We start from the raw sequence: 21,597 nt of genomic DNA, 5'->3' as shown, positions 1-21,597 counted from the left end.
CCATATCACTGAGAGATATTGCAAACCTCACATAATGTAAAAGGGCCTATAGGCCTACATGGTATCAGCACATAAACAAACTTTTCATTTTTGAGGAATTTATTCTCCACAATTTAAAGACTTCAGAGGAGTAGAATTCAATGGCACTGTCTTTTCATTGCTAATATAAAAATAAGTAATTAAAAAGTTTTTTTTTGTTTCATTAAAAGTTTTTTTCATTTTTCCATCAAAACAATACAAAGGGTCGTAACAGTCGTATCCAGCACATTTCACACAATTGTCCAAGTTAGTGGGGATGATGTCAAGTACACACTACAACTATATTAAAATATATATTATACCAGTATCATGTTTTCCCAGTATCCGGAAAACTCCTTATGAAGTACCAGATGCACATGTAACTATTAAGTATCCTATGCAACACTATAATGAACTTGAAATCTCATTGAAAAAAGCTACATCTCCATCTGTCCAGTAGATGGCGCCAGAGTTCAAAAACAGTCACAGCCCAGGCTGCCACGTTTCACCCCCTTTGTCATCTTGAACTGGGGCGTGTGCGTTTCTCAACAGCGTCATTGCTTACTAAATTAACAACTTACTTGGTTGCAATGCAATTTCACATTGGCAACCTACTAAGTTGCTAATCGGTTGGCAACTATGTTGAGAAACGGGGTCCAGCTCGGTAAGTGCCCCGCCCCTGCCGAAATGCACACCTGTTCAGGCTCTACATCAGCTTTAGCACATGACTTGGGGAGTTACACCAGGTCTTTCCTACACCACAGTTGCCATGGAATGAGATGAAGAAGAAGAAGAAGAAGATTTCCATGGCATCAGCGGATGTGGGCCATCTCCTCCAGGAAGGGGGTCTTCATGCAGCCGGTGCAGAGCTGGTCCATCCAGAGGGGCGCCTCGTGCTGCAGGGGCGTGCGGCGCGGGTAGAAGGTGTAGGAGAGGTCGTAGTTCAGCAGACAGCTGATGGAGGCCATGTACAGGTCGGAGAAGCGGCACAGGCGCCGCGAGAAGTAGGTGGGGTTGTGGCACGTCCGGAAGATGCTCCCGAACTGGGGGTTGAACAGGTTCTTTGTCACGGCTCTGTGGATTTGGAGGCACACAGACATGATAAGGGGAAATCCCATAATGAGCGGATGGTAATGAACCCAGTCTTCACCCATCATTCACCATCAGTAATTTTTGAACACAATAAGATTCCTATGCATTTTTTTCCCTCTGAAATAGCATATCGGTAACTGTGGGCACACAATTCCTTAATAACCCACTAGATATCCAATATCCCACTAACATCTACCGGAATCTATATCAATAAGAGAAAGAAAATCTAAAGAATGCCTGGTTGGTTTATGAAGCAGGTTGTGAAGAATTTCTGTCATTTCAAAAAGGTTAGAGGGCATTACAATGGTTGTTCAAAGTATTTTCAGAGGTGATTTGTGAAAATGTCATTCCAATGGAACACAATTGAGTGGTAACGGTAAACTCTAGGCCTTGTAAGATGAGCATGCATTTCCAAGGAGCAAACGCCAAACACAGATAAAATAATAATAATAAAAACTAAAGACCAGCCAAACATCAACGTAATCCGCAATCATCTCCTCCCAACCTCTTGCAACCTTTTAAGTCTACCCTTATCCCCCCCAACAGACATCAACAAACAATCTACTTGGTTTTGACAGTGTGGTTTGATGGAAAAAGCTTTGAATAGCTTACAGCGTATTCAAAGCTGTAAGCTAGATCTCTTTGTCCTCCAATGTGCATGACTCATGCCTGAGTGACTCACTGACCTCAGTTCTTCCCTCTCCTTCAGCCAGTCTTCAAGAACCTTCTTGGACTCTGGGTCTTTGTGCATCTGTCGAGTAGACAAAAAATAAGACAAAATATTACTATAAAGATATTACACTATTATGTGTTCAGTGTTAATCCCTCATATATTGGTTGTGACACATTTACTTATGCATCTGTGTGTGCAGATATGTCGTGTGAGTGGTGTTAAATTATTTTGTGCCTGGTTGCCATTTCTCCCACTTATTTTTTCAATCAAAATTGGCGTTTGCTCCTCTTTATGTGTGTGACCACAACTGATAAAAAGAAACCATTTAGGGATTTAACATGCTTTGTATTAAAAAAAACACTGAATAAGTAACTGCTGACCAAAATATTGACCAGATTTACCACTACTTTGATGAGGTCATATATTCAGTGGTTGACTGTTTGCACAAAAAATAACCACACTAACCATATTTGATAAGACTTTTGACCGTAACCTACTAATTGCATGCAATTACTTCAGGGGAATATTGCCATCATGCTCTAACCGCAACCTACGTGCTTTCCTGTGAATTTCACAACGTGCATCACTGGGGTTTCACAACATCTTTGCAGAGACATTATAAAGAAGATTCAGATGTCACATTGATGATTTTGGGTGTTGGGATACATGTCCTACTGCCACGTCCAAAATGTGCATCTGGCTCAGCACCATTCTATAGCACATTACAGCTTTTGAAAAACAGGAATTAGATTAAATGAACTGATCTGAGGCTATGAGAAAGACAAATTATTCTTGAGGCTTCAGTGGTGATCTGCTCTGCGTAGGCCATATTCTTGACCACTTAGTAGTAACAGGGTGCAGACTTTGTTCTTTAGTTTATGTTTTAATTTAGACGTCCTGCTGAAGGGAAAGACACTGCAACTAAGGTGCAGTCAGGGAGTTGTGTAAACTCAAGCCCTAAGGCCTTGCAGTCCTTGACCAACAAAAGCTTCATAGTAAACCAGCTGGTCTCGGACAAAAACATAAGCTTTATGTTCCTTACCGAAACATGGCTCAAAGACGACGGGGCTGCTACTTTTATTGAGGCTTGCCCTTCCGATTACAAATTCCTTCACGCCCCGAGACCAAAGAAACGAGGCGGAGGCGTAGCCATACTTTTCTCCAACAAATTTAATTGTACTAAGATGAATCTGGGCTCTTTCTCTTCATTTGAATACATGGCAATGAGGGTCCAAGCAAACCTCAAACTGATCATTATTGTTCTGTACCGTCCACCGAAATTCTCTTCGTCATTTCTATCTGATTTCTCCACCTTTATGTCGGACGTACTTACTAACTATGACAAAGCAATAATTGCTGGCGACTTTATATCCACGTAAATAAATCAGATGACGCAATAGCCAAGCCAAGTCTTTCTTAGACACATTAAATGGATTCGGTCTCGTCCAGAATGTTACAGAACAGCCTACCCATCGAAAAGGCAACACACTTGACCTTGTTATTTCACATGCACTTGATATCAACAATATATCGGTCACGGACGTCGGCCTCTCCGACCACCACTGTGTGTTTTTTGATTTTGACATTTTCAACACAAATTAGCACACCCAACAATGTCATTCACAGACGACGCATTAATGCCTCTGCTGAGCTTAAGATTTCAGACCTCATCAAATCAGGTGACCTACTAAATGGTCACTGCACACCTGATGAAATGGTTGATAGCTTCAACAACAACTTAAGAGGAATTCTAGATAACATAGCTCCAATCAGAACGACGACAAGAACCAGAGCTAGGTATTCACCTTGGATGAATGACTCACTTAGAGCCTTAAAAAGAAAATGCAGAGTAACCGAGCGTCTTTGGAGGAAAACTAAATTAGAAGTCCACAGACAATCCCTTAGGGATGAGATCTCCTCCTACAATAATGCGGTACGCTCAGAGAGAAAAGCATATTTTTCCAAAATCATAACAGACAACCAGCATAATGCGAAAGTTCTTTTTTCCACTATTGACCACCTGCTTAATCCAACACATAGCAATAACAACCTAAATGCAGCATCACATGCCAAGTGCGAGGAATTTGCTAGATTTTTTTTTAATAAAAAGATTGCCGACATTAGAGAAGGCATCCAAGGTGGAAACGCAGCAACCTCTGTCGCCCACTCAGGCGATACACCGAGGGGAGGGTTAAACCCCCCTAGGAGACCTGAGAGCTTCCAAAAGTTTTGTCCAATTACAGAGGACGACCTCTGTAAAATAGTCAGGGAAAGTAAGCAGTCTACCTGCAGCCTTGACGCGATCCCCACATATCTGCTAAAAAACATACTTGGTTGCTTAGCAGCACCTTTACTGCAAATTGTTAACACCTCTATGCTTACAGGCATTTTTTCCAAGCTCATTCAAAACAGCCATGGTAAAAGCCACTCCTAAAAAAGACAAATTTAGATCAGAATTCTTTTAAACAACTACAGACCTATATCAAAACCTCCCCTTTATAAGCAAGGTACTAGAAAAAGTTGTATTTAAACAGCTTAATCAACATCTGGCTGGGAATGATATCTTGGAAAAATTCCAATCAGGCTTTAGAGCCAACCATAGCACCGAAACAGCACTAACCAAAATAATAAGTGATCTTAGGCTCAACACTGCCGCAAACAAAGTTTCAGCACTTATCCTCCTCGACCTCAGTGCCGCCTTTGACACGATAGACCACAACATACTAATTGACCGCCTTGAATCTTGGGTAGGCTTGTCCGGTCACGTCTTAGAGTGTTCAAAACATATATTACAGGAAGACAGTTTTTTGTCACCATCGGAGAATACGTCTCCAACAAGTATGATGTGCCTTTTGGAGTTGCTCAGGGTAGTTGCTTGGGCCCTCTCCTCTTCTCTCTCTATATGTTGCCCCTGGGCTCCATCATCAGAGAGCACAATGTTGATTTTCATAGCTATGCCGATGACACTCAACTATATATCTCTGTCGAGCCTAGCCAAACCACTGCCATTCATGCCTTGACTAAATGCATGTCTGCCATTACAGATTGGATGAACAGTAACTTCCTAAAATTAAATGAAGATAAAACTGAAGTGTTGCTCATTGGGCCTAAGAAAAAAACGTGCAAAACTCCACTCCAGCCTAGGTGACCTAAGCATACACATAAAAGATAAGGTTACTAGCCTAGGTGTGGTCATAGACTCGGATTTGAGCTTTGAGCCTCACATCAACAAGATAACAAAATCTGCTTTTTTCCATCTTAGAAATGTCAACAAAGTGCGCGGCTTGGCCCCCCGACAAGACGCTGAAAAACTTATTCATGCCTTTGTCACCAGTAGGATAGACTACTGCAATGCTCTCTTCTCTGGTCTCCCAAAAAAATTAATTGACAAATTGCAACTCATTCAAAATTCTGCGGCAAGAATCCTAACAAGAACCAGAATGAGAGAGCACATCTCTCCTGTCTTGGCAGACCTGCACTGGTTACCTGTCTCATACAGAATCGACTTTAAGATTCTGCTCACAGTATTTAAAGCATTAAATGGACTTGCCCCTAGCTATATCTCAGACATGCTTTCTTTTTATGCCCCTGCTCGAGCTCTCAGGTCCACTGATGCCAAGCTGCTAAAGGACCCCCACCCCCCGCAGAAGAAGATCGGCGACGCCGCGTTTGCCTGCTATGCGCCCAAGAGATGGAACGCCCTCCCCATCGAGATCCGATCAGCCACCTCCGTCGACTCCTTTAAGAAGCAGCTGAAGACCCACCTCTTCATCCTTGCCAACTCCTAGCTACCAAGGCGTCATAGTGTCCCAGCCGCCGCAGCGCCCTTACTACTCGCAATCCAGCCCTGGCAGGGGGCTCCCCTAGGTGGCCGCTGGTCTCTGCCTGAGGTTTCTTCCTGACTACAGGGGGTCTTTTTTCTCAGACCTCACTGAGCTTTTTTTTCCCCCCTCACAAACTATGATTCAAGCGAAAGGGAGTTTTTCCTCACCCCTGATGCCACCAGGGGCCGCACCTGAGCGCCCAATCTCTGTGTGACTATCTATGACTTATGATAGGCCCAGCCACTATGGACCTTACACATCTAAGAATCCTGGTCCTAACCTACGTTGACCTTATGACTCTACATTCTCTGTCTATCTCTTCTTCCTCTGCCTTCCTGCTTTTTCTGCCTCTCCTCTATACCTCTCCTTTTAAATCTATCTCTAACAATGTTTTTTTCCCATTTGTTAAGCACTTTGAGTTACATGCCTTGTATGACACAGTGCTATACAAATACAATTATTATTATTAAAATTATTATTATTGTTCTCAAGCTTGAGTAATGGCTTAAAACAACAGTGCTGTCTTATTGGATGTCTGCACTTTCCCTCTTTGGCAAAACCTCATACCCTTTCAGAGCCAATATCAAGTGCTCATACAAGCACGAGGGCATAAAGGTGCCTTATTTTCCAAAACTATTTTACAACAGACAGCAAACATTTGCCTCTATGGTTATTTCTTGGTTTCTTGGTCTGTCCGTTGGAAAACATCCAGAGTGCTTGCAGACGACGTTACAGCAAATGTTATTTTTTATCCTGAGCTGACCTGCAGTCGCTCCAATAGGCCGGTGAGGGCCTGCAGCCAGGTGAGGCTTTGGGCGTACTGCTCCGTGTTCACCACCCTGGTCTCCACCTCCAGCTCTGGCACAATGGCCCCTGTCCTCCAGCCGTGACGAAGCATCAGGTCCTGCAACACAGCACCCCCAGTGCAGCTATAAGTAATCCATAGAATAGAGGATGAATCACAGCACACTGGTGGACGTAGATTTGTTGTGTTTTTATTTTGGTGAACAACACATTTCATTTGTGCTTCTTCAGGTTCACGTTGACATTCGCACACCACCCCACAGATAAAATAGTACAGACAGTGCGTGCTTAGAGCAGTGATTCTCAAAGTGTGGTCCGGGGACCACTGGTGGTCCGCAACAGAGCTCAGGTGGTCCGCAAGCTTTTCCAAGACAAACTACCTGAAGCAATAGGCTACATTTGTAAAGTAATTACAAACCTAAATGAGCTGTCAAATTAGCACCCGTCAGCTATCAATTCAGTTGACAGGTGGTCCATGAGCATTTTGGAGGGGACCAAGTGGTCCTCGGTCTGAAAAGGTTTGAGAAACACTGGCTTAGAGTGACCGGCGTTGGTAGAATTCTACACTGCTTTCCATTGGCTTGCAAGAGAGTAAACAAGCCAGAGTCTGCAACTTTCATGTTCCAAAAAGAAAACACACAAGAAAGAGGGGGCAGTGCTAAAATCTAGGGCTTAAATGTTAAGAAAACAATATGGGTCTTCTTTGGTCAAACAAAACTACAGAAGCATCAGACCCTGAAGGGAAGCAAGAAGGTGGTTTCTGCAATGATTTCACATGGATTGCAATAAAAACACTACACTCAAAGGCTGACACTTAAATGTCACTGTGTTAAGGGGTTAAACATGATATATAGGTCAGCACTCATGGAAAACATATCTATATCATACAGTACACAAGTTGAAGCAGTGGTTTGATTGGTTATGGCTCTGCCCGGTAGTATATACGTAAGGTACACTGGAATTTGATACAACTGTTGATTCCAACTTCTCGTCTATGGGATCTTTGCCAGACCTAGTTCTGTGTAGGCATGAAGTTCGTCTGACAGCCAGACTAATGTACAGTGTATGCAGAGCAAACATTTTCAGCTGTGCTCACCCTCAGTGCAGTTTGATTTGAAGTTCATGACCAGACATTACCTAATCTACGAGAAGTGAAATGTTGTTGACAACAGAAATCTATGTTATTTAAAATGATGTTGACTCCTGGCATTTCACATTTAAAGGTTGCACTTTATTTTAACAGTCCCAGATTACAGTCCACAATCATCCTGAAGTACAGTGGAAAACAAAAGTTTTCATTCGAACAAAATGTTGCATTATGTGCTTACACGGTACCCCTTATGGTTAAGGCCAACACGCAGTGTAAGATGTAACGTTAGAAGTAGGTACCGGTACGTACGTAATTGTGTGCTATATTTAGAGCAACATGATGGTGGTGTCTAAGATGAAGCCTCAATTATAAATAGCAAATGGAGCACACAACTGGAGAGGCTGTCAAGACACGGCTGCATCACATGGACACAGAGTCAGCAAAAAAAACCCACAGAAACATTGAAAGTGTCTTGGGAAACAGACACAACGTCACAACATGCTGTGCGCACAGAGATGAGAATGACTCAGTTTTAAGTTAAGTTTAGTGAAATGATGACTTAGAGTCATGAACGTGACTAAGATGGAAGCAGAAGGAGACCTCACTTAACCCTATAAGGACAAGATGAACACACATATTTTTTTCACAAATAAACAAATTTAGGAGATAAGAAGAACACAAGATTATGCTGCTTGAATCCACAAAAGCGTAGAATAGACATTAACAGGGGCTTTTATGACACAATCAAAACAAACATCATTGTCACTTTATGCAGGTAGCGAGTAGTCTGTGCAAGCCTTAAAACAACAGTACTGGCATGCATTTTAAATAGATTGCGTCAAAACCTGACCAAAACTTACTTCAGCCAACCAAAACGAAAGAAAAAATGAACTCACACTAAATAAAAATCATTAACTGACAAAGCCAACACTACTCACCGCCAAGTCACTGTAGAGATGGTCTCCAAAGTAGAGCACTCTGGATCCTCTCCAACCAGTCAGCCTCAGAAAGTCATACAGATTTCCCTGAAACCATGGAACCAGAGACGACCATTTGAAAAGGCTTTTAAATCACATCACATTTGCATTTTGTTTTTTCTGTTTGTTTGTTTTTTTTCATTCCCAAATAATACAGAGATTAAGATAGATTATGCACCGAGTGGAATGAATTTAGTGGAAAAAGGTTTCATGAAAGGGACCCTGAGACAAGCCAGTTTAATCTCATTCTGGAGAGAGAGCTTCATTGACTTGCTAAACAACAGGCTCTGCAAGTGGAGCTGACAGTCTTTGAGTGTTTGTAATGAGACAAATGAGAGAACAGTGAGTGCCCTGGTGCAAGGTTTGGGGATGGGGCAGGGGAGAGGAGGTGAGACCAAATTCCATCCTTAGAAACTGAAGGAAAAGGTCGAAAGCAGGATGGCCTACACAGAGAGACAGTTCACTCCTCCAAACTTGAGTCTGTTAAGTTGAATCCATGGAAAACAACTTTGGCAACAGTCTTTTTTAACCCAAGAAATCTTGTGGAAACTTGTTAAGTCTGGCTACGGTGTTGTATCTTTTGGGACATACAGTTCAATTCAGAATATCTTCCGCTCTGGCAGATCTAGGCATAGATCCTTTGATTTCTTTTCTCCTACTTCCCCTCTCCAGGAAAATACCAACAATTTAAGCTTTGTTGTTGCTTCAACTACCCCCGGGAAACCAGTTTGGCCCCTGTTTACATTGTAATTAACCCAAACTGATGAGTTAGGGAGCTTTGTGGACATAGCGCGCTGTAAATCTTGTTTTACCCCAGCAATAACATATAGATTAAAAAAATGCAATAGTCAATCAAAATGTGCAAATATAGAAATAACATAAACAATGTTAAAAAACAATATGATTCCATTTACATTTGTGTTTTTTTTTACCTGTTTGTAGATCTGTCCTTTCTCCAAGCTCTTGATCTTGTCCCACTGAAGATCCCCATTACTATCGAGTCTTCTGAATGGTCTGTTTGAAACGTAATGATTTAGTTATGATTGACAAATACATATCGGGGTCTGAGTTAAATATATTATTAGTTCATATAATCATAATATTACATTATTATAGAAAAGGGTTGGAGTTACAACAAAAATCACATGCGATTAAAAACAACCTGTGCCAGTTCATTCCTTAGTCTTCGTCTGTTTGGCATTTTAGTAATATTTTTGAGATGGCAAGCAGACACAAGCAAATTAGAGAAGGCAGGAAAGCAGAAAGCTCTCCGCCATGCTGTGATCTCAGTGGTCTCTACATCTATTACATAACAAACGTGTTATTCTGTTCTTCGAGATGGCATGGCCATGTCAAATTGCCTTGACTGTTTTAAAAGAAGCCAGGCTGGAGGCTGGAATGTTAATTGGGAACGAGGACCTTTATCCTGTCTAGACCAGAGGTGGGAAACCTTTTTCATTCGAGGGGCCACTTCAAATGTTATGAAGTCCTCCAGGGGCCGTACTATGAACACAAACCAGGATTTCCCCCTGCACTTCAGGCCTATATTGAAGGCGGCCATCTTTACAACAGAGCTCACCTTGACTAGGTCCCCTGAAAATATAACTTAATTGTATTAGAAATGTAATTTCTTAGTTACAGTAAATTACATTGGGGGGCCAGATAAGACGGTCTCAAGGGCTGTAAACGGCCCCAGAACCATAGGCTCCCCATCCCTGGTCTAGGCTTCTCAGCCACATTAGCCTTAAAATCACTTTCACACTTTCAAATTCTTGCCTTCCCTGCAAAATTCACCCCAAAATGGTTAAACACTAGCCAGGCTACGCCCTCCTAGTGACGCAACACCTTCGGCGTTGCTTCTAGTCAGGCCAGGAGCAATACAAATATAGTTTCGCTCTGAAGAAATCAGGTACTCCACAACTTTGAGCAGCTCCAACAGCCCTGGGTAGAGGCACGTTCAAGGCAGTGACGTGGTTTAAGCGGAGACGTTCTATTGGGACTAAGAAAATGTTTGGTTTAAACTTCGGCACAGCCTTTTCTGGCCTCGACCAGTAGCAAACCGAGGGAGGCAGGTTAACCAGGAAACATTATTCGTTATCTTCTTGGTCAGACCAACATCTCGGTACGAGATTTATAATCAGGCAAGTTAAACACATCTATTTGGACCATTAAAATCACCATAACCCCCACCACCATTCTCATCACAGCTTTTTCTATGGTCTGATGATCAATTGGACAAATCATGCTCCCAATAACAAATCTAAGCATTATTTTGCACCACCACTACCAAAAACAGACTAAAGAGAATCTTATAATTGTATTGTTTCAATGCATTTTCAAGCACCATACGATTTAGAACATCCTGTTCTGCTAATTGTACTGCAGTAAGCCTGTGTAGACACTCCAAATATATGTATATTTATTTTTTATTTTTTTATTTCTCCTTTATTTTACTAGGGTAAAAACACATTGAGGCAGTTGCCTCTTTTTCAAGTGAGCCCTAGCCAAAAGAGCAGCAAAAACGCAAAACGCACTCCATAGGACTCACAGTACAGACAGAAACAAACAATTCACAAAGACAACATATCCACAGACAGCAAAGCATAAAAGATTGAGACATAAATACATGCAAGACATAACCATATAGAAATATGCAGGACATAAAACATGCAAGCAAGACAAGCACAGCTCATCAATAAAATACACAACAAGGACATAACAAGAAGCATTTAATGGGCACACGGGCATTCGGGATGAAATATTGTGGGAGTGAAACAGCAGTTGCTTTCAGTGGCTTTTCATCAGGGACAGAAAGGAGTGCAGAGATGTGTACAGATGCAGAGATGAGCTCAATGTAACATAACCGAGGGATTACAGTTAAATCTAGTATCCCAAATACTACCAATGGGATTGAGAATGGCGAAGGGAGGGGGAAAAGGGACAATCTTAGTTTGAACCCAACAACCCATTGCAGCAGTGTCTGTTTTCAAAAAGTACTAGTATTACATATTTTTATATTCTGTTCTTATTACTGCATTACTGCACTGTAATGATACTCACTTCACACAGTCGTTAAAGAAGTGGGGCTTGTCCGCTTGAACAATGATCACTTCAAAAAAGTCCCTCCAGTCTTTGCCCACCATGTACTTCATGCCTTTATCCCTACAAAATAAATACAAAAATAATTAAATACAGTGCATCACACCCGTGACTTCCTTTCCTTCCATACAAGTCAAATTAAACCGGTCTAAAATATATCCCATATATCCCAAAGAATCGTGCAAAACAAACTGAAACACATAGATTGATTCATGCATGAAAAACCGACACTACACTGAGGAATTTCGCATAAATATGAATGTAAAGGGACATAATTTCTCTGACTGTGATTATAGTTGATGTCAGACTCTGACAGTGCTGAGTGTGTCATCACTGTGTGACTGTTCAATCATGTATGGGACACATCAGCAGACATTTAGAACACATTATGTAACATACTTTGGGGCACATTGCGTAATGAACTAGGACCATCCTGTAATTGCATTGCTTTTCCCTATGGGCCCAGATTCATTTAAATAAGCTGAGAAAGAACACTTCTGTTTATATTCTGGCTTCCTCAGTAGCACAGACAACAAACTGCATGCATAGCACATCAACAGTGCAATAGAACTGAATGCTTTTTATTTATGCCATACATGTTTAAGGGGCATACATGTTTAAGGGGCATACCTTGTATAAAAATGCACAAAAATAAAAACAGTTTTGATGCAAGGTGCACCACTTTCTGTTCGAATTTAAGTGTTTTATTTGGGCCAGCACCCTCAAAAAATGAATCAAGAAACCTGAGTGAAGCCTGCTACCTGCCATAATTGCCATACATGTTTGCAATGTACATGACACTTGCAGTATGTGCAATGAGATTGAAATCAATCATCGGGCATACCACCAGAATATTTACAAAACAAATGTAAATTTAGACCCCGTTTCGTGTATATGGATATTTCTGTAAACCCATCCAATTGGGTTTTTGTACAAACCCCAACTCCGATGAAGTTGGGACGTTTGGTAAACAGTGAATAAAATCAAAATGCTATCATTTTCAAAACATTCAATCTATTCATTAGATGGAGAATAGTGAAAAGACAACATATTAAGTGTTAAAACCGAGAAAAAATATTGTTTTGGGGGACATATGTACTAATTTCTAATTTGATAAATCCAACACGTCTCAAAAGAGTTGGGACGGGGACAATAAATGGCAGCAAATGTTGAGGAAGACTAAAAACAAAACAAAAGACAACACTTAACAGTTAAATACATTAACCGATGAGATGATTTTGTATAAAAAACAGTGTTAATTCCTATCTTGGACATGATTTCACCAGCTTAAATGGTGGGTGTATTCCTTGTCATGTTTTGCAATGTTTTCCTTTCTGTAGTGCTTACAGTGTGACAGGTCTTGACCAAAAGTCCACCATTTTATCACCTGCTGGTCCTTATGATGGAGCCAAACTGTTAAAACATAGTAGAGAATGCAATTTGACCTTACTATGTGGCAGTAATCGAAGATCTCCCTTCAAAATATAATGCATGAGTGGCTTTTCATGCTGTTTAAAACCCATTTATACCATTCACTACTGTATTTAACTCTACAGATGAGTGAGAACATCTTAACCAATGCACTACTGCACCTGCATGCCATCATGGAGGCTGACTTTTGAAGCTAGCACTAACACAAGTTGGATGGTCCATTTTCACTGTAGCACAGGATGTGCAATGCTCTATTATTGTCAAAAAGAATGGACTTCTACAACTTCTGCTGACTTCTGTAAGCAAATGACAGTTTCCCATGTCTTCTGGGTTTATTTCAAGTGAGCTCATGTGCTTAGGAGAATGTTACACCCCTGTATCATTTGCACGCATTAAGCATTCTTAATATGGTCAATTTTCAATAGCTCTAGCACTCCAGGAATTAGAGTGAGACTAAAGCCAATTTACATTTCATGATGTCATGAACCTATACAATGATTTTATTTTTAAAAAAATGTCTTATATACACTCAATCGTAGTAAATCAAAGGCAATTCAAAAATGTATGTAATAACCATGGTAATTATTCCCTTTGCATCTTTAATTCTGAGTGACTCAGACTCTCTGTGATGATCTTATACCTGGACACCTATATTGTCCGTCAGTACAATTCATTTTGAAATGTTCTTCTTTGTTGCTTTATCTTATTTGGATGTTTACTAAATTTCACTGATCCCCGTCCCAACTTATTTGAGACGTGTTGGATTTACCAAATTAGAAATGAGTACATATGTCCCCCAAAATAATATTTTTTCTCGGTTTTAACACTTAATATGTTGTCTTTTCACTATTCTCCATCTAATGAATAGATTGAATGTTTTGAAAATGATAGCATTTTGATTTTATTCACTGTTTACCAAACGTCCCAACTTCACCGGAGTTGGGGTTTGTACGTTAAGAATGTTCTAGTTCAGAATGGTGTTTTTTTTTAATTCACATGTCGGGTGAACTGATTCAAAATATGTAAATGGATGAAAACAATTCTGCATACGTATAACCAAGGCTTTATACAAAGTGTGTGCAGTAGCAACACTCGTCTCCACTGACATAGAGCACTCACACAAAGCTGAAGGGGCTGTTGGTGATGAGGAAGAGCTTCTTCCCCTGGTTCACAAGGCGATGCAGCACGGCGTAGGTCTCATCCCCACGGAGAATATACTTCTCTGGGGAGACACACACACACACACACACACACACACACACACACACACACACACACACACACACACACACACACACACACACACACACACACACACACACACACACACACACACACACACACACACACACACACACACACACACACAACTCAACATTTGCTTTCGGCACTGTTGCATGTCCATGTGTTTATATAAGCACATATCTGACTGAGGCTTGGACAAAAATGTCTCCCTGACCACACCACTGTGGGAAATAGGTCGGCCAAGCCACGGGGGCGTGTTTGCCGAACGCTGTATTTTCAAGATAAAAATTGGTGCCATTGCCTGGACTGTAAACAACAGTTTCGGCGAGGAAATGGGCCTGGTTTGGGGATGTGCCTTCCCGTGAGGCCTGGCAACATTGTGCAACTATGTTCTTCTGCAAATTTATTTAAGAAACTGATCCTTCTGGTCTAACAACAAGCCATGCTCTCCCTCACTGCTGTACCTCTTGATTGAACAGGGTACTATTTCTCATGGGAAGAATGATATGTTATTATAATAATATCAAGCACAGCCGGATTGGAATTTGATCAGGGGAGATGATAGTGGCTGGTTTGTGATTTTAATTCTGAACACCGAAGAGGGCTTTGTCCTTTGCCAGTCTGTGGCCATGGTTCATGCTTTGAGTCATATTTTGTTCAGTGTCAGAGGAAACAAAAACAGATCTGATTTAAAAGTCATGCCGTTATTACTGTATCATAACATGGTCCTGCAAAACCTTATTTTTTGGTATTTATTTCCAACTGCACAAATGACATTTGATGTGGGAGCAAATCAATAGGGGAAAAACAACGTTGTCCTTACCAAGGTCTTGCATGATCCACTTGTACATGAAGCCCTTGATGTGGACCATTCCTACAGCCTCCTGCAAAGAGCACACACATCTTCAGTCATGTTTATTATTACAACATGAAAATCAGAAGTGTGTCAACACCCCGATTCAGACGTAAAAAGCCTGACCGTTTCCTTCCAATACAGTTGACCTCACTGAGTAACTCGTCTAGCCTATCTTGAGTGCTCATTACAATCATCTGATTCAGAGTTCTTATTACTTTCTGAGCCTGGCATTGGCACCTCTGATGAAGATACGAAACAGACCGGGTCAAAGACAGGACTTTTTGGAGTTTGAGAAAACTTTTTTGAAGATGCTTTAAGCCTTGCTTGTTTGGCTACCATGAGCAGGATAGATAAAAATCTTCAGACGGAAACACTTGGAAAACCGTGACATTTTCGTCTTTCCTTCTGTCATCAGGTCAAAAGCTTTCTCCACCTCCCTCTCTTTACTTTTCCCTTCCTCCCTCCCTCCCTCCATGTCAGATGAAGTGCAGATGACCTTGTAGATCTGAGCTGCTGCCAATAGCACCGCAGAGCAAAACCACTTGGGAGTCACTTCAGCAGGAGAGAGAGAGAGAGAGAGAGAGAGAGAGAGAGAGAGAGAGAGAGAGAGAGAGAGAGAGAGAGAGAGAGAGAGAGAGAGAGAGAGAGAGAGAGAGAGAGAGAGTACTGTACACTCTGTTCCTGTACAGTACACTGAAGAGGATTTTTGCCATGAGCAAAGCAGGACGCGGTCTCTGTATGTTTTTCCTTTCACTTCCACCAAAAAAAATTTCATTTTAAAGCAGGAAGAAGATGATCGTGTGGAGTAAGTGTGGAAGGACGCTCCTTTCTTACCCCCAGTGTTCAGTAATGTATTAGTCTTTGTGCAACACCAGAATAATACTATTCAGGCAGTCTGGCAGCGTGAGAGAGCCAAGGAGGTCTGCTGCCAGATCCTGCAGTTAAATAGGGTTTCTCAATAGCACTGGCAGTTGGGGTTGAACACTGACATAGACTGAGCGACTGCAGTCAAAAGGAGAGCACTCCCTCCCTTGGCAGGCGGAATAAAATATCTACAAAACAGAGAAGTTCCCCCACATGGCTCTGAACACGGTCAACAAGTTAAAACTTCAAGAGGAAACTAATTACTTCCACCAAGCTGTCCAAGAAAACAAATTCAGGTCAAACGCAGTTAATGTAGTCGTTTTTTGTTTTTTTTTTTTTTAAGTGACACATTATAAACTGGGTCACAAACGTTAGTCACAACAAGAGTGGCAAGAAGCTGTATGCTGTTGCTGTGTCCATATGATCTGCATACCAAGGCCAGCTAAGGCAAACACAGTGCACAAGTAAACATCCTCACCGAGACGTCCCGGTAGAGGTGCACAGGGTCGTACTCAATGTCATTGGAGATGAAGAAATCGTTAGCAGCAGCCAGCAGCGTCATTTCTGGGATGGAGAACACATCCATGTACTGTTTCATTTTGGGGCCCTGCCAGATTGAGAGAGAGAGAGAGAGAGAGCAAGAGAAAGAGAAAGAGAGGGAGAGGGAGAGAGAGAGCACAAAACAAAAGCTGTCGAGTCAACAGGCTGGTGAAGGGAAGTGAATTCCAAAACAACAAAATGACTGAATTAAGCACTCCTATAGTGCCATGCCTATGCATCCTATAGCTCTATAGTTATATGCCAAGGGAAGTTACTGCTGATGCATTTTAAACAACGGCTGGCTGTGCCAATTAGGTCAAATCCTACCAACAGGTTTCCATTCATGTTTCACAGCTAGTGTGTCAGTTCAGCTTCCCGAACAAGCAGACTAGCATCAGTGCCTAAATGATTAAGCAATACTAATTTTGCAGTTCTCGAATTACACAGGGGCACAAAAGCAGGGGAATTACAGCTGAACAAGACCACCAACTGAATATACAGTATCTCCACTGTATTTCATGGAACAAAAGAACAAAGAAAATGCTAAAGTGTGCTTATTTAACGACACTATAAAATTCGAGCCTTGTTAAGCTTGATTGCAACTCTTTCCGCAAAAAGGCACCACACAAATACATGGGCCCAGTGGGCTCACTTTGCTGGTGTCCTCTACTGACCTTCCCATAAAAGCCGCTGACTTGATGAAGTGGGACGTGATTGGTGCCTCCGTAAAGCTGCATGACCTCTTCATCAGGCACAGGCTTGAAACCCCTGAGGATGTTCATCAAGCACAAGTCAGCAACGTTGCCATGGAACAGCAGACGACACACTTTCGCTTAAATTTAGATACATACACCGACAACCTGATAATGGCATGCAAAAAATTTTCGGCAAAAGCCCTGGTTTTGATTGCCTGAAATGCATTTACCAGAAACTCAAGACATTGTTTATGGTGGTGATCAAGTTTAGTAGTAGTTTAGTAAAAAGTCCACATTTTCTCACCTATAAACAGTTCCCATCTGGATGTAATGAAAGGCGTCGATTTTCATCAGAAGCCCCTTCAAAATAAAAAGAATACATTTCACACAGTGCTCGAAGATACATACATACCGTAGATCAGAAACAATCTTACAGTATAACATATATATCCAAATAATACTGTCTGCAACAGCTCTAACTTAATGTGTCATGACATGGTTATGACCATCAGTTAGGCAAGGGTGTTCTGCAGAATGTTACCTTTTGGATGTCGTAGTGTAGACCCCGAGAAGCAAAATTGGGAACGTAGTCATACTTGCTGATCTCTTGTGGATACTGCAGGAGGACAAACAAAGAGATTTAAACAAAAGCCTTGTATCTGATACAACATCAAGTCAAGTCAAGTCAAGTTGGTTTTATTGTCAATTTCTTTACATGCGCTGGTCATACAAAGAATTGAAATTACGTTTCTTACTTTCCCATGCAACATCCATGAACTTTGAGAGAAGAACAATTCCGCTTCCAAGTTCTTAAGTAGATCTTACTGTTCGTGTACCAATTAAGGTCCAATATCTTAACTCATAATTAGACTTAATTACACCCCCCCCCCCCCCCCAATCTTTGATACAGAAGCTTGAAAAGTATTCACCATTTTAATGGCCTAACAATTTGAGCAGCTGGGCCCCAGTCAGTCAGTCTTATCTTATCTCCACCATGTCAGACCAGTCAACTGAAGTCCCTCATGTACTGTAGTACTGTATCTGACAGAAGGGCCATCATAAGGGCATTTTGATGGCTACTTATGGGTGATCAACTCTCCGTGCCCGTGTCTGGAGTACTGTAAATGTTGGCTTAACCTAATTCTCTTCTGCTAACAGAGTGAGATAAGGCACATGGGGGAAGTGATGTTTGCACAGTCGATTTTTCCAATTCCTATCAATGCAATGATATCATATTGATTTGCAAAATAACAGAAAAATCAATAACATCCATCTTCATCTCAAGCGTTCAGCTTAGGTGATTAAATGAAACAAAGGTGGCATTCCAAACTCAGTGGTTCCCAACCATTTACTTGATGGATCCTGTTTTTTTAACATTATTAATTTTGGTTTCCTTCAGGAAAGGCGCTCATGCCACAAACGCTCAGTTCCTGGTGCTAACTGACTTAATTTTTTGTTGATCTATTCAAATAGATGTGTAATGTGGACTTTGTGGAGTTTAAGCATTTGTCACACATATTAATTAAATGTTTTGATTTATTCAACACAGTAATTAGACTAAAAGTATTGAACCCCTTAAAATCAAGAGGGATCCATGACCTGCAGGCTGTGAATGACTGCTCTAACTGACAAACTCCATTAACCTGTTGAAATCCCCATCCATGAAAAATCTATGGAACTGCCAACAACTACTGAAGAAATTAACAAACAGTAGGCTATAGGCCTATGTGAGATATAAAAGGCACTCCAGACATTGATTGATTGAAAGTGTTGACAACTGCAAACAAACCTTGTAGTGTTCTATGAGGAAATCTCGTGCTTTGTTGTAGATCATGGTATCAAGGGCATTGGAATACAGGGCCAGCGTGTAGTCATAATCAAACCCATAGATGTCCACTTCATCTAGATGTACTTCATTATTTGCATAGATAGTGGCAGGATTAAGCAGATTGCAGACCCCTGGAGGAATTAAATCTGTGGATAGAAAGTGAATGTATGATGATACACTATACCATTATTTACTACTACTACTTATTATTAACAATAATAATAATAATAATAATAGTAATAAATAAACCAGTGTATCATGTGGGTTTATTTATAAAATCACATTTAATCCTCTCTAACACAACACATGACTGTTATTTCTAGACAGCACATCAGGAACTCAATAGTGCTAAAAGTACTTCATAAAGGGGATGCAACATGTTCATTGAATGGTTTATGTAACCTTAGTAGACTACCAGCACAATCTAGTTCACTGCTGTTTATGGCTGATCTTTCCAATGAGTCAATTCTCCACTTCAAGCTGTGTGTAAATAATGTTAGTGAGATTTGTTAGTCTAACAGGGGCTTTCATCAGAGAGAATGATTTGAAGTTTGATGAATGCATGCATTATGTTGTCATGCAACTCATACACACACGACATCCATTGCATTGCATAATCTGGCTAGTTGAGTAGCGTCCTGAACCCATTGTCTGGTAGATGGTGCAGAACTTTTGACAAATAATAAACACACAAAAAAAGCAATAGGCGAGACAGCATACCGTGCACGAGTCGTTTCATCTCATTGTATCTTGCCCAAAGATACGTTTTGGGATTGACTTGAGGGGCAGTGGAAGAATATGCTCTTCCGGATCTTGAGAGCAATTCCTCGCCCCTCTTCTTCACATTTTGGTGTCGGTGGGAACCAGAAGCTCCATGCGAGCTTGCAGAACCGTTAACTGTTTTGTCTTGACTTTTGGTCCTCACAGCTTCGCTGGGTTTTTCGCCATGAAGAGTCGCGCCACCCGATGCTAGGCTTGCACATGTGAATGCAGGGATTTTTGATACAGCATTTAGCGCTGTTGTCCTATGAGTGTTCCTGCACAACACAAAGCCAATTTTCTGGCACGCCATTCTAGTTTAAAAACAGCCCCTCTCTCCCCTCTGAATCCCTCTTTACCAACTCCGACAAAGACAATGTCTGCAAAAATGCTGTTGTCAGGTCATCGGTCTAGTTCTGCTACTGTGACTCCTCTCTGAAATGGAAATAATCTTGAATCCAGTGGTGCGGCGCGAGCTCTCTGCTGCCTTTCGCCAATCAAATGGGAGAACTGTGTTTTCCTTTTTATTCTTGGCCAATGGGCGGCCACTAATCAGTCTCGCTGATTCAGGGTTTGCCCCAGCTCACCAAAAATGTGTTTACGTGCCAGCCTCGCCAATACGTGGCTAGAAGAATTGTTCAGACGGGAAGCGTATTCGCTCGATTGGCCAAACCTGTGGAACCTCACGCCTCCTACATGTGCTACGTGACAAACGCCGAGGAAGACTGTGGGGGGTTCGAGTAAAGATTTTGGGAACAGACAGGGCCCAGGGCACCCCACCCGAGAAGGATGTTTTAGCATACTGTGTACATTTTAATCAAAACAATACATCATTGCTCATCATCTGAACAGCACGTTCTATCGACATTCTATCTGGTAGAATAAAAAGATTGATTGAAAATAGGAACTATATTTTCAATCAATCTTTTTGTCAACCACATTATCAACATAAGGTTTTCTTTGCATGCACTTAATAAGTGCCTTTACAGATCCGTCTTGACAGACAAGGTCAACAAAATGCAATGTACACCGGTGACCAGTGTTAATTTTGTCAGCTTTTTTTGATTTAGTCGTAGTCTCAGTCACACTGACGAAAAACAATTTTAGTCTTAGTCATATTTTAGTCATTGCCTTCCCAATTTAGTCTTAGTCTTAGTCTAAATGACGAAAATCAATTTTAGTCTTAGTCGATTTTTTGTCCATTTTAGTCATTTTAGTCAACTCTGTACATAATAGAACTTCTCGACACACTGATTCTCTTTTTTAACATATACAGTACCATTGACTGTAGAGAATAAACCTTCTCCGCACACAACTTCTCTTTTTAACATATATCACACACCTTCTTCACACACTTGTGCTCTTTTTCTCTATTTTATTTAACACCAGTGTTAATTTCGTCAGCTTTTTAAAATTTAGTCTTAGTCTTAGTCACAATGACGAAAATCAATTTTAGTCTTAGTCATATTTTAGTCATTGCCTTCACAATTTAGTCTTAGTCTTAGTCTAAATGACGAAAATCAAAAAAGGGCATTGACGAAATATTTTAGTCATAGTCATGGTTGACGAAATTAACACTGCCGGTGACCAGTCAGTCATGCATTTTCCAGGTTACTACAAAAATAAACCATGAAAGTTAAAGCTTTTGGCATCATATTTGCATGATTCTGCCAGGTTATTGAAAATGACAAATGCTGCTTCAAAACTAACGTCCAAGGTTAAAGGTTCAATTGATCTTCTATTGTCTTAAGCAACATAAATACTTTAAGTTTTAGCTCACCCGGTGAACTGTAACAAATGGA

At 41.0% G+C, this 21,597-nt stretch overlaps 1 protein-coding gene across 1 annotated transcript; it reads right to left on the bottom strand.

The window, feature by feature from the left end:
* Positions 1-80: 80 nt before the first annotated feature.
* On the bottom strand, positions 81-20,509 carry nt5dc2 (5'-nucleotidase domain containing 2). Its single transcript, XM_063208779.1, has 14 exons — positions 19,757-20,509; positions 18,998-19,182; positions 17,750-17,824; positions 17,513-17,568; positions 17,188-17,281; positions 16,452-16,580; positions 15,077-15,137; positions 14,128-14,230; positions 11,539-11,640; positions 9,411-9,492; positions 8,440-8,526; positions 6,371-6,511; positions 1,797-1,861; positions 81-1,092 (listed from the first exon to the last, which is right to left on the bottom strand). Exons 1-14 carry the CDS (start codon positions 20,106-20,108, stop codon positions 831-833), a joined length of 1,794 nt encoding a protein of 597 aa, XP_063064849.1. The 5' UTR covers positions 20,109-20,509; the 3' UTR covers positions 81-830.
* Positions 20,510-21,597: the final 1,088 nt, after the last annotated feature.

This window comes from Engraulis encrasicolus, chromosome 10 (genome assembly GCF_034702125.1).
Source record: "Engraulis encrasicolus isolate BLACKSEA-1 chromosome 10, IST_EnEncr_1.0, whole genome shotgun sequence".
NCBI lineage: Eukaryota > Metazoa > Chordata > Actinopteri > Clupeiformes > Engraulidae > Engraulis > Engraulis encrasicolus.
The sequence above is the reverse complement of the archived record's forward strand: the minus strand, read 5'-3'. Positions and strand labels throughout refer to the sequence as shown.

What these genes read in the sequence shown, in the direction of transcription:
- nt5dc2 (XM_063208779.1), bottom strand. Translation starts at nt 20,108, where the DNA reads ATGGCGTGCCAGAAAATTGGCTTTGTGTTGTGCAGGAACACTCATAGG. An exon ending in TCAGCGGCTTTTATGGGAAG is followed by an intron (nt 16,581 to 17,187) that starts GTCAGTAGAGGA and finishes TCAATCTGGCAG; the next exon opens with GGCCCCAAAATGAAACAGTA. An exon ending in AAGGAGAGGGAAGAACTGAG is followed by an intron (nt 1,093 to 1,796) that starts GTCAGTGAGTCA and finishes CCAAATCCACAG; the next exon opens with AGCCGTGACAAAGAACCTGT.